The 13,044-nt window shown below is 49.1% G+C and overlaps 2 protein-coding genes across 11 annotated transcripts; one reads left to right on the top strand and one right to left on the bottom strand.

Annotated features, from left to right (window-relative positions):
* Positions 1-88: 88 nt before the first annotated feature.
* phka1a (phosphorylase kinase, alpha 1a (muscle)) lies at positions 89-10,576 on the bottom strand. Of its 9 annotated transcripts, none has more exons than XM_029840953.1 (33): positions 10,286-10,575; positions 9,363-9,521; positions 9,239-9,286; positions 8,983-9,151; positions 8,785-8,867; positions 8,429-8,509; positions 7,701-7,799; positions 7,468-7,614; positions 7,319-7,372; positions 7,114-7,236; positions 6,948-7,043; positions 6,721-6,828; positions 6,436-6,514; positions 6,218-6,352; positions 5,889-6,143; positions 5,737-5,815; positions 5,578-5,645; positions 4,920-5,084; positions 4,749-4,843; positions 4,529-4,674; positions 4,272-4,425; positions 4,040-4,198; positions 3,831-3,960; positions 3,662-3,763; positions 3,481-3,596; positions 3,290-3,325; positions 3,018-3,053; positions 2,803-2,838; positions 2,225-2,269; positions 1,980-2,141; positions 1,858-1,911; positions 1,575-1,775; positions 89-1,498 (listed from the first exon to the last, which is right to left on the bottom strand). In XM_029840953.1, the coding sequence occupies exons 1-33, from the start codon at positions 10,361-10,363 to the stop codon at positions 1,325-1,327; spliced, it is 3,672 nt and encodes a 1,223-aa protein (XP_029696813.1). In that variant the 5' UTR covers positions 10,364-10,575; the 3' UTR covers positions 89-1,324. The 9 variants fall into 9 exon arrangements, 7 of the variants coding, with proteins under 7 accessions (XP_029696813.1, XP_011604920.1, XP_011604921.1 ...); XM_011606618.2 differs by having other exon boundaries at positions 5,467-5,645; positions 10,286-10,574; XR_003889386.1 differs by lacking the exons at positions 89-1,498; positions 1,575-1,775; positions 1,858-1,911 and adding an exon at positions 2,549-2,611 and having other exon boundaries at positions 2,073-2,141; positions 5,467-5,645; positions 10,286-10,576.
* Positions 10,577-10,930: 354 nt separating this feature from the next.
* Positions 10,931-12,494, top strand: LOC105416836 (E3 ubiquitin-protein ligase makorin-1-like). 2 transcript variants are annotated; one of them, XM_029840957.1, is made up of 6 exons: positions 10,931-11,047; positions 11,293-11,397; positions 11,497-11,711; positions 11,793-11,900; positions 11,992-12,083; positions 12,280-12,494. In XM_029840957.1, the coding sequence occupies exons 1-6, from the start codon at positions 11,000-11,002 to the stop codon at positions 12,330-12,332; spliced, it is 621 nt and encodes a 206-aa protein (XP_029696817.1). In that variant the 5' UTR covers positions 10,931-10,999; the 3' UTR covers positions 12,333-12,494. The 2 variants fall into 2 exon arrangements, with proteins under 2 accessions (XP_029696817.1, XP_029696818.1); XM_029840958.1 differs by lacking the exon at positions 10,931-11,047 and adding an exon at positions 11,061-11,137.
* The last annotated feature ends 550 nt before the right edge of the window (positions 12,495-13,044 follow it).

Genomic DNA, 13,044 nt, shown 5'->3' on the forward strand with positions numbered 1-13,044 from the left:
GGAAGCGGAGGTAATCTCAGATTAAAGCGGTGGTGTCGAGGCCATGTAGCGCCCCCTGCTGGACTGACGTTCAAAACATTGAACAAAAGATGGCAAATGTTGATTTATTTCAGCACCAGCACCAGATTAGGACAAAACAAAAGTCAAGTGACAAGAGGCTCATTATCTCCCGTTTTAATCTGAGACAGCTTCAAAATAAACCAGTTCAGTAGTAAAGGTCCAGCAGTTGTAGTTTGCGGGTCACCTGGAGTGTTGTGACGACAGGTTACAAAACCAAATGTTCTTCTGCCTTCTTTCCACCTGTGTACGTGCTGAAAGCAGACTTCACGCATGAATAAAGTGAGACACAATTGAATGAGTTTCTTCTTCCTGGATGCTGTAACAACAGTCTGCCGCTGATGCACATTTAGCGGAGAACTATAAAACAAAACATTATATTAGATTTGTCTGTACATCACACAGCAGCACTATTTGTTTCATAAAAAGGCTGAAAATGTTAACGTTTGCAGTGCTAAATGAGCTCATTAGCCCCTCCTCCTCCAGGATGTGTTGCTAACACCAATGCCGCGTGTATTCCGAGGCCAATCCTGATTATAAAATAAGGCCCGGCGTAACGGCTCCAGAATAAAGCCAAAAACAAGCTAACACTGACGTAAAATTCACTTTCTAATAGTTTTACCTGTAAGTCCCAAACAATTCGCGATCTAATCAGAGTAAACGTTGCCACCCTCTCTCGCCGTCGATCACAATCTTTGATCAGATTATTTTATTCGTCAGAATATCTATCCTTTTTTCGTGCGCATACATGCTAAGTGCCATATGAATAAATTTCGCAGGGTTTAATGTCCTTAGTAGCCTACAGACAATCCCAGTTTATGAGTGGACAGCAGTGAACTGCATGTGATTAAATATAGCTATGCCGCTAGCCCATCAATCAACCAGATTTGAGTAGAATATTGAGGACCTATGGAAACACGGAACCAACACGGGACGCAACTTTTGATCACTAAATAAAGGACGATTCCGTATTTTACGTAAAGGGTGGCAACCTTTGCTTTCCGCCGATCCCGCCTGCCTCTCGCCCTTTTCAAGTTAACCTGGATGATCTGTTGATTCCAAAAAAATAAAAGAAAATAAGGGATTGAGATGGATCATGTACGTTTGCTGCTCAAGTTGAAGGTAGTTTTCACAGAAGTAAAAGTGTAACACACGTCTCTGGGGTGAGGATATACAACAGTTCTACTCAGTGCTGTCGATTTATTGCTAATTTAATGTTATATTCCCTAGTGGGGGGGAAGGGGGGTCGGGGGGGTTACACGGACCCTCACTGCACCGCACACGAGCCGCTGGGCAGGAAGTCCTGCACGTACGCCGCCACCGCCTTGGTGAGGTAAGTCATGCTCCCGAAACGGCCACTGGGGGCGCTGTCGTACAGCAGCCGGCACACACCGGTGGAGGGGTCCTTCTCCAGGATGTGCTCCTCTGCTCCCAGATCCCTCTGGAGAGGACGTGAATATGAACATTCCGTTAACGGGTTGGAGAGCCAATGAGAATCCCCCGCCGGCGCTGCTCACCTGATCCTTCAGGAACATGTCGTTAGCCACGTGGACGATCTTCTCCACGTGGATGATCGAGCCAATGCTGGGGATGTCCACCTCGGCCAGCATGGTGAGCACCAGGATGGCCTCCACCAGCAGCTGCCGGTACTCGGGCTGGGGGACACGGTTCAGAACCGTCTCCACGTGGACGGAGAACTTGATCTCTCCCGGCGTCATCTGAGGCGGAGAATCAGAGGCAGGAGCTACGACTTTCAACCTTCTCTCCCGTTTCTGGACGACATGTCGGTCGTGTCCTTACCTCTCTGGTGGTTGAGGAAGGAAGGACGAACCCTTCTATGGACAAACCGTGACACTGAGGGACAAAACGGTCACAAATGAGGCAGGATTCTACATCCTGAACAAAGATCTAGGCGGAAATACCTTCTGCAGGATCTTCCAAACTTTCTGGTAGAAGCCGACTGGGACTCGGTTGAGCGCTCCATCCAGACGCCTCCTGCGGAGCCACTGGCCGTGTCGAGTGTCCTTGACGCCGGGAAAGTTCTCCGGAATGTCCAGGGACTCGATGGATGGCAGCTTGTACCTCTGAACGGCAGCAGAGGACAAAGAAGTTAACACCTCCGCTTGTGTCACGGCTCCAAAATGGAAGAACTGTAAAAGATCTTCACCCCAGACTCGACGTTTTCGATCTCCACAGAGTGGGACCGCATGCTCTGACAGGGGACAGGAAGGATGGGGAGACACAGGGCAACATGAAGACCTGACAGGAAAGACAGCAGAGCAGCCCCCCCCCCAAAAAAAGCTGATGGATTCCCGATTCTTCATCAAAAAGGTGATTTTCAGCCGGAATTATTCATGAAACCAGATATGCAAATTAAGCCATCACACCCCGAAACGACGAAGATTGTAATAATTGAGTCGTGCTCGACTGAAACGTGTCGGGCGGCGTGAACGCTCATGGAGCCTGATCCCTCTAAACTGGTCAGTGTCACCTTTCGACAGTGGAATGGCGACTGGTCCAGCCATTGTTGTTACTTTACGTGGACTTGAAAGCCCTTTAAAAAGACAAAGAAAGTGATTCAAAGAGAAGATTCACCCCCGAAATTGACAAGACGGGCAGATCGAACATCGACGGAAATCAAACTCCTCAAAGCTATCCACGATTCTCTTGCCGGGATCAAGGCAGAATCACTTTTTACGTCTCGGCTTGGCTCGGAATTAAAAACGAGCAGCCACAGATCATCACCTTAACAAAGTCGGGCAAAGACCCCCTGCGCTCCATCTGCAACACAGAAGACAATAAAAAAAGCAAAGCTGGGAATTAGCAGAAGCTCTTTCCCCGCGTCGGTTAGCTGCACGTGCTAATGTCGAGGCCAGAAAAACCTCTCTGACATCACAGAACCAAAGAACGCCTCCTCTTTATCAGCGATCTAAGAGATGTGAAGTAATATTCTAATTCACCTTAAATATGTCCGTCAAAGACAACCTGTGTTCCACCTGCAACACAAAACCCAGTTCGTCAATCTGCCCGCGAGCCGCTCCGCTCCGGGAAAAAACAAATGCCAAAGTCCCGGCAATTCAAGCAGTTAATCTCAAGGGGAATCACTGAAATCGTCCGCCCAGCTTCCGTTTCATTGTCCCGATTGGAGCCTCTCATTTCGCCAGGTGAATTATCACCTAATCTGACCGGACACGTGCTCAAACTGGCGAGCGCTCGCCGCCGCCGCCGTCACCTTGCCGGGGTCCGTCAGCGACAACCTGTGCTCCAGCTGCGGAAACACACAAGCCGTTGACAAAAAAATAAACTTCAAAATAAGAGGAGGAGCGGTCGCCCTGCCCGTTGCCACGGTTGCACCGACAGCTGTTGCACATTTAGACGAAAAAAAGAAAAAAAGGAAGGAGGGTTTAAATCTCTCCGTCCTACCATCTTCATGTCGCTCTTCAGCTTGCTGATGCCGGCCCTCTCGCTCTTTGTGGCGCCTACGTTACCGAGGTGATGGATGGAGATGGCAGGGCTGACGCCGGCGTCCAGTTCTCTGACTGTGGGGTGAGAAGAGGAGTGAAGGGCCGCCGTGAGGTCAGCGGGGTCGGACAGGCGGACTCACCGCTGCGCTGCACTCCAAACTCCTTCCCGCTCAGGATGTGATGGAGGAGGTTCTTCAGTTCTGATGGACCCAGGCTCATCAGGGTCTCGGTGGCTTCCTCTCCTGAACGGAGATGGTGGTTTACCGACAGGAAGTGGGTCAAGCGTCCCGTCAGAGGCCTTGGGCGTACCTGAGCAGTTGAGCGACTGGGCGAGCTCGGTGGCCATGACCTGGATGATGAGGCCGATGCGGAGGCGGAACATCTCGCTGAAGAGGCTCGGCTGAGTCCTGATGCTCATCGCCAGGTAAACCATGATCTCCTGGAAGACGAGCAACCAAAAATAGAAGGGAGAGAAAGGAAAAAAGCTCGGGTGGGAGGTGCTGGGGGGCGTGTCTCACCTGCGTGAGGATGGCCACGCTGATGTTGTTGTCGCTGGCCTCGTCGATGAGCGCGGCCAGCTGGTCCGGAGGTATCGGGGCCGCGATGGTCTTCTCCCTCGGCTCCGGGGGCAGACCCACCGTCAGGTGCTTCTGGTGCGCCAGCAAATCAGAGCAGGCCTAGGAGCAGATCGCAGCCAATGAGGACACCGGATCCTGGAGACCACGTCTGGGACAGATCTCACTTCCATACCGAGTCGAGCTCCTCCACCTTCTTCCTTAGCATGCCGGAGGTCATCCTAATCAGGCTCCAGTGTTTGAGCTCTCCGGCCTTCTCGTAGAGCTCCGTCAACAGAGACCTCACGGTGGAGCCTTTGCCGTGCAGACAGGTGTCCCAGTCCATCCCCCTGTAGCGACAACCCACCACAAAACCCAGTTCAGTACACTTAGGTGTTAGCCTGCGCCGCCACCGCCGCCGCCACCGCCACCGCCGCCGCCGCGCTCCCTCACTTGTCTTTGAAGAGGATGTAGAGGATGTCGGCCTGGTCCTGCAGACTCTGCGTGTCCCTCAGCAGATGGACCAGGGCGCTGTAGTCAATGGCGCCGCCGGCGTCTCTCGGGATGCCGCTCTCTGTGGTGACGACCACCGCCGGAGCCTGCGGGGTCGTTCAGATTCAGAGCTGGGAAAGAGGAAGGACTGGAGGGGAGCGGAGAGGTGACGCTGACCTACCTGAGCTTCCTGGGGCGTGGAGGCCTCCGGGAGGTTCAGGTTGAGCGACGACTGAGCGGAGCGGAAGAGCTTATTGGACAGATACATGTTGGCGTCTGGGCAGAAACGAAAGGCAAGATGGCTGCGGCCTCCTAGTGGCGACCCCAAACACTCCAGAAGGGATTCACTCACTGTGCACGTCCAGGTTCTGAGCTTTGTTCTTCAGCGCCACCATCTCCTTGGTTTTGCTGGCCACGGCCTTGAACCTCCCCAGGCCTCCTCCTGCCGGCTTCTGGGGCTTCTTAGGCGTAGCGAGAGCCAGCAGGTGGTCCAGGTAGTGGGCCAGATCGTCGGCCTCTGGATCATAAATTCAGAGAGGGGGGGAGACAAGGACAGGAGCTGAGGACACGGGACACAGTTGGACGAAAAAGATTTCAAATATGTCTGCTGTGCATGTGGAAGCGAGGTATGTCAATGCCGGTCATGGGCAGGCGGGGATGCTAACGCAGCGAGCCACCAGACACATGCTTTCACCCAACACCTGCACTTAAAGTTGCACATCAGGACAGAAGGATGGAGGTGGGGACGGCCTGTGATCATGTGACAGCAGGAAAAAGCAAGAGGGGAGATTATCCTGAGTCGGACATGCGTGTTACGTGCGTTTGTTACGGCTTTTGATTGGTTTTCCCCGTCACTGCTTCGCCCCAGCCATCCATCGGTCTGTTTTTGGTCTCCTTACCATCGTCACACCGTAACTCATGCACGTATCCATCGGCGGCACGTTCATCAGCGCCATCATCATCACCATCATACTCCTCGTCGCGACGGCTCTCGCCGCCGGAGCCCTTACCGTCCAGGAAGCTGAGGTGCGCGAGGCAGGAGGTGGTGACGAACTCCGACAGCTTCCCGGTCTGGATCCTGAGGAGGAAAGCTTGGTGAGGTCGCGTTGAGCTGGAAGGAACGCTTGATTTAGAAGTGACGAGCGCTGTGAATCCTGGGTAAATGTCACCTCGCTCCTCCGTAATAACCGTCCTGTAGCTTCTTTAGCGTAGCCAGCACAGCGGGGTCCAAGTCTGCGTGGTCTTCAGCTGCAACACACACTTTGAAGCCGTTACCCCTAAATCGGTTTTGAAGGCGCCTGGTGAGCGCGCGCGTACGTACTCAGCATCGTCTGGGAAACGGGGAAAGTAACGGTAGGCCGTCCGGTCATCCTCCACCTGGACGCGAGGTAGGCGATTTCAGTCCGCAGCATCTCCACGATCATCTTGTTGTCCAGCGCCATGTAGAACTGCTGGTGGTCGATGAACTGGGGTGTGAAGGTGAACATGGTGTTTCTGATGATGTAGAACTTGGAGGTTCCCAGCACCCCGATTCTCCTGTAGGGTCGTCCCGTCAGACCCAGCTTTGGGTTCCGGCCTGCGGCGCGCCCCACGAGACGGTTCAGTAAGGAAGATGTTGATGAATTTTGATCACATGCAATAAAAACACACCGAGTCTGGCGTAGATGTGACTCAGGACTCTGGAGGGCTGCACGTGGATGGGGTGGATGTCGGCGACCGTCTCCACGTCGATGTCGTTCTTCATCAGCAGCTCCTTGATCTCCTCAGTCTCTGCCAGAATTGACACTAAAAAAAGAAAAAAAACAGGAACATTTTAAATGCATATTTAAGACATCCTTGCCAGGGGGTCCGTGGAGCGGTCAACTCACCCTGCACGACCACGTCGGGATTGGGGATGGTGGAGAAGCGTCGGTTAAGAGGGTCGATCTCTCCGGGAGCAAGAAGTCCCTAAAAAACAGCAAGACGCAGAAACACTGCAGTAAATATTCTAGTTATTCAGGTACAGACACATTCACGGCCTAAAAGTTGTCATAAAGGCTCGTTGGTGCTCATGTAACGGCGCTTTATCGTTTTTCTGTAGGCCACCCGTGACCAACACCGCCCCCAACAGTGTTTAGGCGGTACTGCACACGCCGAGCCTTTAAACTGCTCACCTCGCTCAAAAGGTTTCCGAGGATGTAGAGGGACTGCCCCCACATCAGGGGACATTTACCCATCGGGATCCTCTCCACAGAGTGAGGGTTCATGTACTCCTCCTCCACCTACGTTTATCGGACCACACAAAAAAAAAAACACTCAATAAACGTGGCATCGTGATTAATGCAACAAAATCCACTAGATGTATCAACCAGAGAGGCCAAATCCTGAAAGATGCTGTGACCTTGTCCGCCGGGACGCTGTAAAGCTCCGGCAGCAGCCTGAGCCCATCTTTCTGTTTGATCAGGATGCCTTCCAGAGCCTCCTGGTACTCTTGAACCTGGGGCAGTTCACACAGATGGTTAGCGTTAGCCGTGGCGCGCGAAGATGCACCTGGAAATGGACGGCACCTGTTCGGGGCTGTTGCTAAAGATGCCGTCCAGGATGAGGTAAGTCCAGAAGAGCGGCCACTCGCACTCGATGTTTTCAAAGAGCTTCAGTTCCGCCGACTCGTAGTAGAGACGGTTTGGATCCTGGACAAATGCAATTTTCCACGTTAGCGTGCACTGCAGCTTCGGAAGGACCGCACAGCAGCACGCTCTTCGTGCTCGTTACCTCTTTCGGTGTTTTGTGTCCGTCCCGGAGGAACCTGCAGCAGCCGTATCGGCCCTGAACGGACAGCGTTAAAATTCAAGGTCAACATTCGGGAGCTGCGTCGCTCCTTTCAGGAAGTGGAAATGTGAGGGTGAGCCCCTCCTCTGCACCTGAAGCTTGGAGATGATCTCCTCCTTGGTCATATTGACGATGCTCATGTCCTCGACAGCGAAGGCGGGATACGAGATGATGGCCAGCAGCCCGGCGTCCACCTCCTTGGACATGGAGGCTCTGGGCAGCATGGAGGTCAGGATGGACTGATGGACAGGCGGCAAAGCGAGTCACTCGAGATGTTAAAGATTAAAAAATGCATGTCAGACTGCGCACGTTTGCGTGTGCCCACCTGGCAGTGCTGGATGTCATCGGCCAAGGCGTGGACCACGGATCCGGGACCCCCTTTGGCCCCGAACAGGTTCAGCTCGTCCAAAGCCTCCAGAGCTGCCTGGAGGAGACATGTGACCCTCAGTATGATGACTGAGATCAAACTATGATAATTATCACAAGTTGTGCACAATTAACAGGCTTTTCTTGCATCTTCACTTCTATAAATAATCCTGCAATTAGTGAGGGAAGGAGTCGTCCTGCAGTGAGTCCAGTGTTAAATTTAAACACTCTCTGTGTGTGTGTGTGTGTGGAACCACGAGTTGTGTTATTTCTGAGTTAGGAGCCTGGGAGAACCTGACACCTTCTGCACGCTGCCTGACAAACAGAAAATATATCCCATTACATAAAAACGGAATCCTGTTTTATATTTAGCGAAAAAACGATAAAAATATGGACAAAAGACAGCGGCCGCAGGGTTGAAAGTGAGCGCAGGGCCGCTCGTCGAATTATATGATCTGTTCTCTGGGATCTTGAGTCCGGCTGTAGAGTTCCTGCGCTTCTAAAGGTCACTGCAGGGACTGCAAAGGTCATCGTGGTGACCAGACACCGTCCTGCACCTGTTCAGCCTCAGCTCTCTCTCTCTCTCTCTCGACACACAGGAGATGTTTTCTCCTCGATTGACCTTCCTACCGTTCCCATCCCTCCGGTACAGCCAGTTTCATTGTGTGTGTCTCTGCGTGTGTGTACCTTGGCCATGCCTATTGAGCTGGCATTAATCTCAGTGATACCCTGGTTGGTTTTGTCTCCTCTTTCCCACATCCCATAATCCTGTGACAAAGCAGAAAATTAGGCACAAAAATGGAGAAATGCATAAATACACATCAATTGACGCAGCGGGCAGGAATAAAACGTGCCATAAAAACAGCAGAACGCAAACATGCCAATAGAATTTAACAGATGCAGGTCGGCTAATACAGGTGAGGCTAACTAGCATAAAGCTAGCGCTTAAAGACTAGATCAATGGGAAAAATTGGTAATAATGTAGTCACACTGTGCTTTTAAAGAGCTTTTGGCTGGTTGGGAGAGCGTGAACAGACACTCACAGCCACTTTGTAAGCCGCCTCGATGTAGAACATGAGGTTTTGAACCAGGTCCACTTCATCCTGGGTGTAGACGATGTGGAGCCCTGGTAGACAAGCCAGAGAAGAAAAGCTCAGTTGTTACGACGCGATAATAACATTCTATTCAATCAATGGCTCAGCCATATGTGGTTTTAATGAGATAAAGATGGATGCACGCACCAGATGCAGTCATCTGGGCGAGGAAGAGCAGGAAGATCGAGGTGGCGTCCACCTGCAGGTGACCCCACTGGTCGTCCCCGACAACAGTGGCACACGTCTGGGTGTTGTATTTTGCATGAAGGGAATCTGAGGTGCTTCTGCTGTATTTAAACTTCTCCACCTTGTCCATCTGAAGGGAGAACAGTTGATTTTAAAACACCCCAACAGGGTAGGAGCTGTTTGTCTGGAAGATCAGGTCATGGCGTTGGACACACACCTGCCTCATGGTACACTGGAGGATGCCCCTCATGAGCTTGACCACACTCTGTTAGGAGAGACAGAGAAAAGGTTCAGTCTATTGCGTCACAGCCCCAGGAGACTCCAGCAGGACTCCCCAGGACCTGCTCCAGTTCGTAGGCCTTGGCCTTGTCCTCGTCGCGGTCCGCGTTCTTCCTGTAGGCCAGACTGAGGGCCCAGACGGACAGGATGCTGTAAACGTTGTCCCTGACCCATGAGTGCGGCTGATCGGGGCTGCCAGGGAGAAGACCTGTGACCGGATCCTACCAGAACAAACAAGAGGTCAAAGGTCACCGGTGTTATTATAAGAGAACCAAGAAGAACACAGGGAATTTTAATAGTCTATTGAGGAAAGTCCAGAAGCAGTAGAGGTGGGCGAGTGGACAGTAAGACAGCAGGCAAAGCAAGTGATGAGTGGAATTCCTGACCTTTAAACCTCCAGGAAAAATAAATGTACTGGGAGTAAAAAGACAGCACGTGTGTGTATGTGTGTGTGTGTGTGTGTGTGTGTGTGTGTGGCTGGCAACGAGGACTGTTTCTAGCAAACGCACTAATAACACTTAACCTCTAACCAAATATGGCAAGACTGAAGTGTTGGAGTCCAGGTTGGAAGGTAAGGATTTATAATATCCTGAGGTTATGATTAAGAAGGTCACTGCAACGGCCTCATGGACCGCTGCACCCTGACACACCCCACTAAATTAGATATAACAAAAGGCATAGATAGCATAAATATAACAACCCTTAAGTCCATAAATATACACAGCCATCGAAGATATTTTTAAGGTCTGTGTTTTCGAAGAACTTGATAGGAAGCTGTCGTAAAAGTGTATGATGATGCGTTCAATGCCTCACGAACGAGTGTGTAATATCTATAAGTCTTGCGCAAAATCTATTTACTCCGCCTAACTGTTGCTTTGCGGCTGCTAAGACTACCTGAATGCATAATTTAAGAACTTTTGTCGCTGACACCTCTACTTAACTTGTTCGACAGAAGAAACTTACAGTAATGCAAAGTTATTCTTACTTGGTGTCTCAAAATAGTTTGATGGACCATCCGGACATAGTTGTCCAGTTTAACGCCCGAGTTGCTTCTGCTTCTCATCGTGACAAGCCAACTTAAAAAAAAAAAAAAAAAAGAAAGATAGGAAGAAGAAAAATGTGTTAAGAAGTCGACGCTAAAGTCATTTCGTCGGCGCCTGTCGGAAGTCAACAACGCCGAGATCCAATAAAGGCTGCAGCCGCGGAGTCATGAACGCAGCAGCACAGCGAGTATCGAATATCCAACAAGTGTTGAAACCTGAAGATGCACTAACCGGAAACAGGAAAAGTAGCGGAAGTACAGTGGAGTTCCTTTCACAGTAAAATGCTGACCAAGCGTAATCAACACAATCACGTTAAGATAAACGATAAAAGACGATAAATGCACTTTCTTCAGTTTTATTTCTGTTTATGACACAAGTATTTCAACAATTTTTTCAATTATCCACAACGGCTAATCTATATATATTTTTTATTCAAAGATGGGTGAATACAAATGAAGACTATTGATGAATTGTCAAACGTTCCCAAAATACCACACCAGGCCTTTAACTGAAACCCAAAACAGGCCTTTAACTGAAACCCATTCAAGTTGGATCAAAGAATTTCTGCCCTTTAATCTTTCAATGATCAAAGGTGGTTTGAGGAGGTTTGATTCAAAGGATGAGTGTACAATAGCTGCCTATATCCTTTGTATCAGATGAAATTGAACCCATCAGTGACTACAGACAAAATGTCAGAACCCAAGGTAAGAGATCAACAAACACCCAAAACAGGTTCCCAGGGTTGTCATACAGGCATCAAAACTACACCAACACATGGGGCTCAACAGGGAATGGTGCGCTATGACTAGAATAATATTTTGTAAATTCTAGTCCTATATAGGAATAAATGAGAAAGGCTTTGGCAAGGTTTTCCAATTTGTTATCACCACACTCACTGCAATCTTAAGATCACATAAAGAAATGTTGTTTGATCTTTCAATGATCAAAGGGCAAAGGAGCGAGAAATCTCCGTGTCGTTGAACCTGAAGCGGACTCGACCCCTGAGACTCAGCTGGGTTGTTCCACGGGAACGGAGAACTCAGTGGTTCATCAGGTAGATAATAAACTAACGTTTTTAGCCTTGTTTTGCACTCTGATGTTATTTTACTCTAACAATATCTGTCTATACCAAACACTACACTTGCGTTACCAGGAGACCGGTGCTAGTTTACCCATGAATGAAGCTGCTTCCTCCAGTGGTGAGGACAACAATGCAGATATCTGTGGCATCTGCATTGAAAGCATCTACGAGAAGGGGCTCCCAAAACAAAAAACCTTTGGGATTCTTCCAAATTGTAACCATGCTTTCTGTGAACTGTGCCTCGTTACCTGGAGACAGATGGACGGATACAGCGCAGCTGTTGTAAAGTAAGTTTCACCAACACGTGACCTAACTGGTGGCAAACCATGAAGAAGTGATCTGTAACCTGTCTTATGTTGGCTTGTCAGGGGTTGTCCAGTGTGCAGAGTCAGGTCAGACTTCTACCTCCCAAGTGACTCCATCGTGGAGGGAGAAGAGAAGGAACAGCTGATCAAAAGCACCAAGCAGAGATGCAGGTTTGTTCTGAGCTTTAGTTTCTTTATTAATCACCAGAGTTGGACTTCAGGTTAACACAGGTGCTTTCCTTCGTTTTGTCTCTGAATTCAGAGAAGATTTCTGCAGGTTTTTTAATGAAAACGGATGTTGCCCCTTCGAAGAGGAGTGTGGCTACACAGCAGCAAGGACCAGAACAATAAGAGGTAAGAGCCCATGTTGTGTTAAAGTATGTCAACACCAAATGGGGGTGCAACTCAACGCCGAGGGGCTCGCTCGTTTCTTCCACACACTGCATTTGGTGGGAATATACCTTTAGAGCTCAATTCCATTTATTGATGCTGGTGTGTGTATCCTGTTAGCTGACATTTGTTCTTTTTCTCCCCTCATTGCCTCAAACAGAAGAGGACAAAAAAGACCCAAGGAGACGCCACTACTTCGTTTTAATTAGTTGATGAAGCTGCCGACGAGGGGAAATGTCTTTAGCATCTGTGCTTTCTGATGCGACTCGGTTACACAATTGTCAGCACGTTTGCATGTTTTCTTACCAATATTTGAAAATGTGTTATTATGTACCAAATTGTCCTTCAAAATAAACAATACACTCTGTAAATTTATTTTATTGTCACAAGGCTGTATTTGAGAATCATGTGCATGTACACAACCTAAACATTTAGTGTAGGTAAATGGATAAAACAAAATTGAAATCTCAATGGCCCAGTAGGCTCATAGGGACACTATAATTTATAATTACAAATAAGACAGAAGACTAGGGAAAATGTATTCAAATGCAGATTTGAACCACTGAGAACCACTTCAACTATTGACGTTATTCTATTTGGGCTTGCTGGAACTGGGAGACTTTAAAATATCTGTCAATGTGAATACATGTGAATTTTAGTGAGATTGCATTAAATGATGTTGGAGAAAAACGAGTTTAAACTGTAACATACACATTTGAGTGACATCATGCAGCTTATTCCCTGAGCAGAGGAGACGGCAGAACCGACCCGTTTATAGACACCAATTTGAACCGCTTAACAACCAATTTTATTGAGGGTTGGCTCTTTAGAACCGGAAGACTTTTCAAATAGGGAAGATTATTATATTAGCATACAAAAATATATACATATAATATGGTATGTAACGGAATATACCCACTAAATT

Source organism: Takifugu rubripes, chromosome 8 (genome assembly GCF_901000725.2).
Source record: "Takifugu rubripes chromosome 8, fTakRub1.2, whole genome shotgun sequence".
NCBI classification, from domain to species: Eukaryota; Metazoa; Chordata; class Actinopteri; order Tetraodontiformes; family Tetraodontidae; genus Takifugu; species Takifugu rubripes.

Excerpts from the sequence above, each read along its gene's own strand:
- phka1a (XM_011606618.2), bottom strand. The coding sequence starts at position 10,363 with ATGAGAAGCAGAAGCAACTCGGGCGTTAAACTGGACAACTATGTCCGG. Across the intron at positions 6,829-6,947 it reads ACAGCGTCCCGGCGGACAAG|GTGGAGGAGGAGTACATGAA; the intron begins GTCACAGCATCT and ends CGATAAACGTAG. Across the intron at positions 3,054-3,289 it reads CGCTGACGGACCCCGGCAAG|GTGGAACACAGGTTGTCTTT; the intron begins GTGACGGCGGCG and ends TTTGTGTTGCAG.
- LOC105416836 (XM_029840957.1), top strand. The coding sequence starts at position 11,000 with ATGAAATTGAACCCATCAGTGACTACAGACAAAATGTCAGAACCCAAG. Across the intron at positions 11,048-11,292 it reads ACAAAATGTCAGAACCCAAG|GGCAAAGGAGCGAGAAATCT; the intron begins GTAAGAGATCAA and ends CAATGATCAAAG. Across the intron at positions 11,398-11,496 it reads AGAACTCAGTGGTTCATCAG|GAGACCGGTGCTAGTTTACC; the intron begins GTAGATAATAAA and ends TTGCGTTACCAG.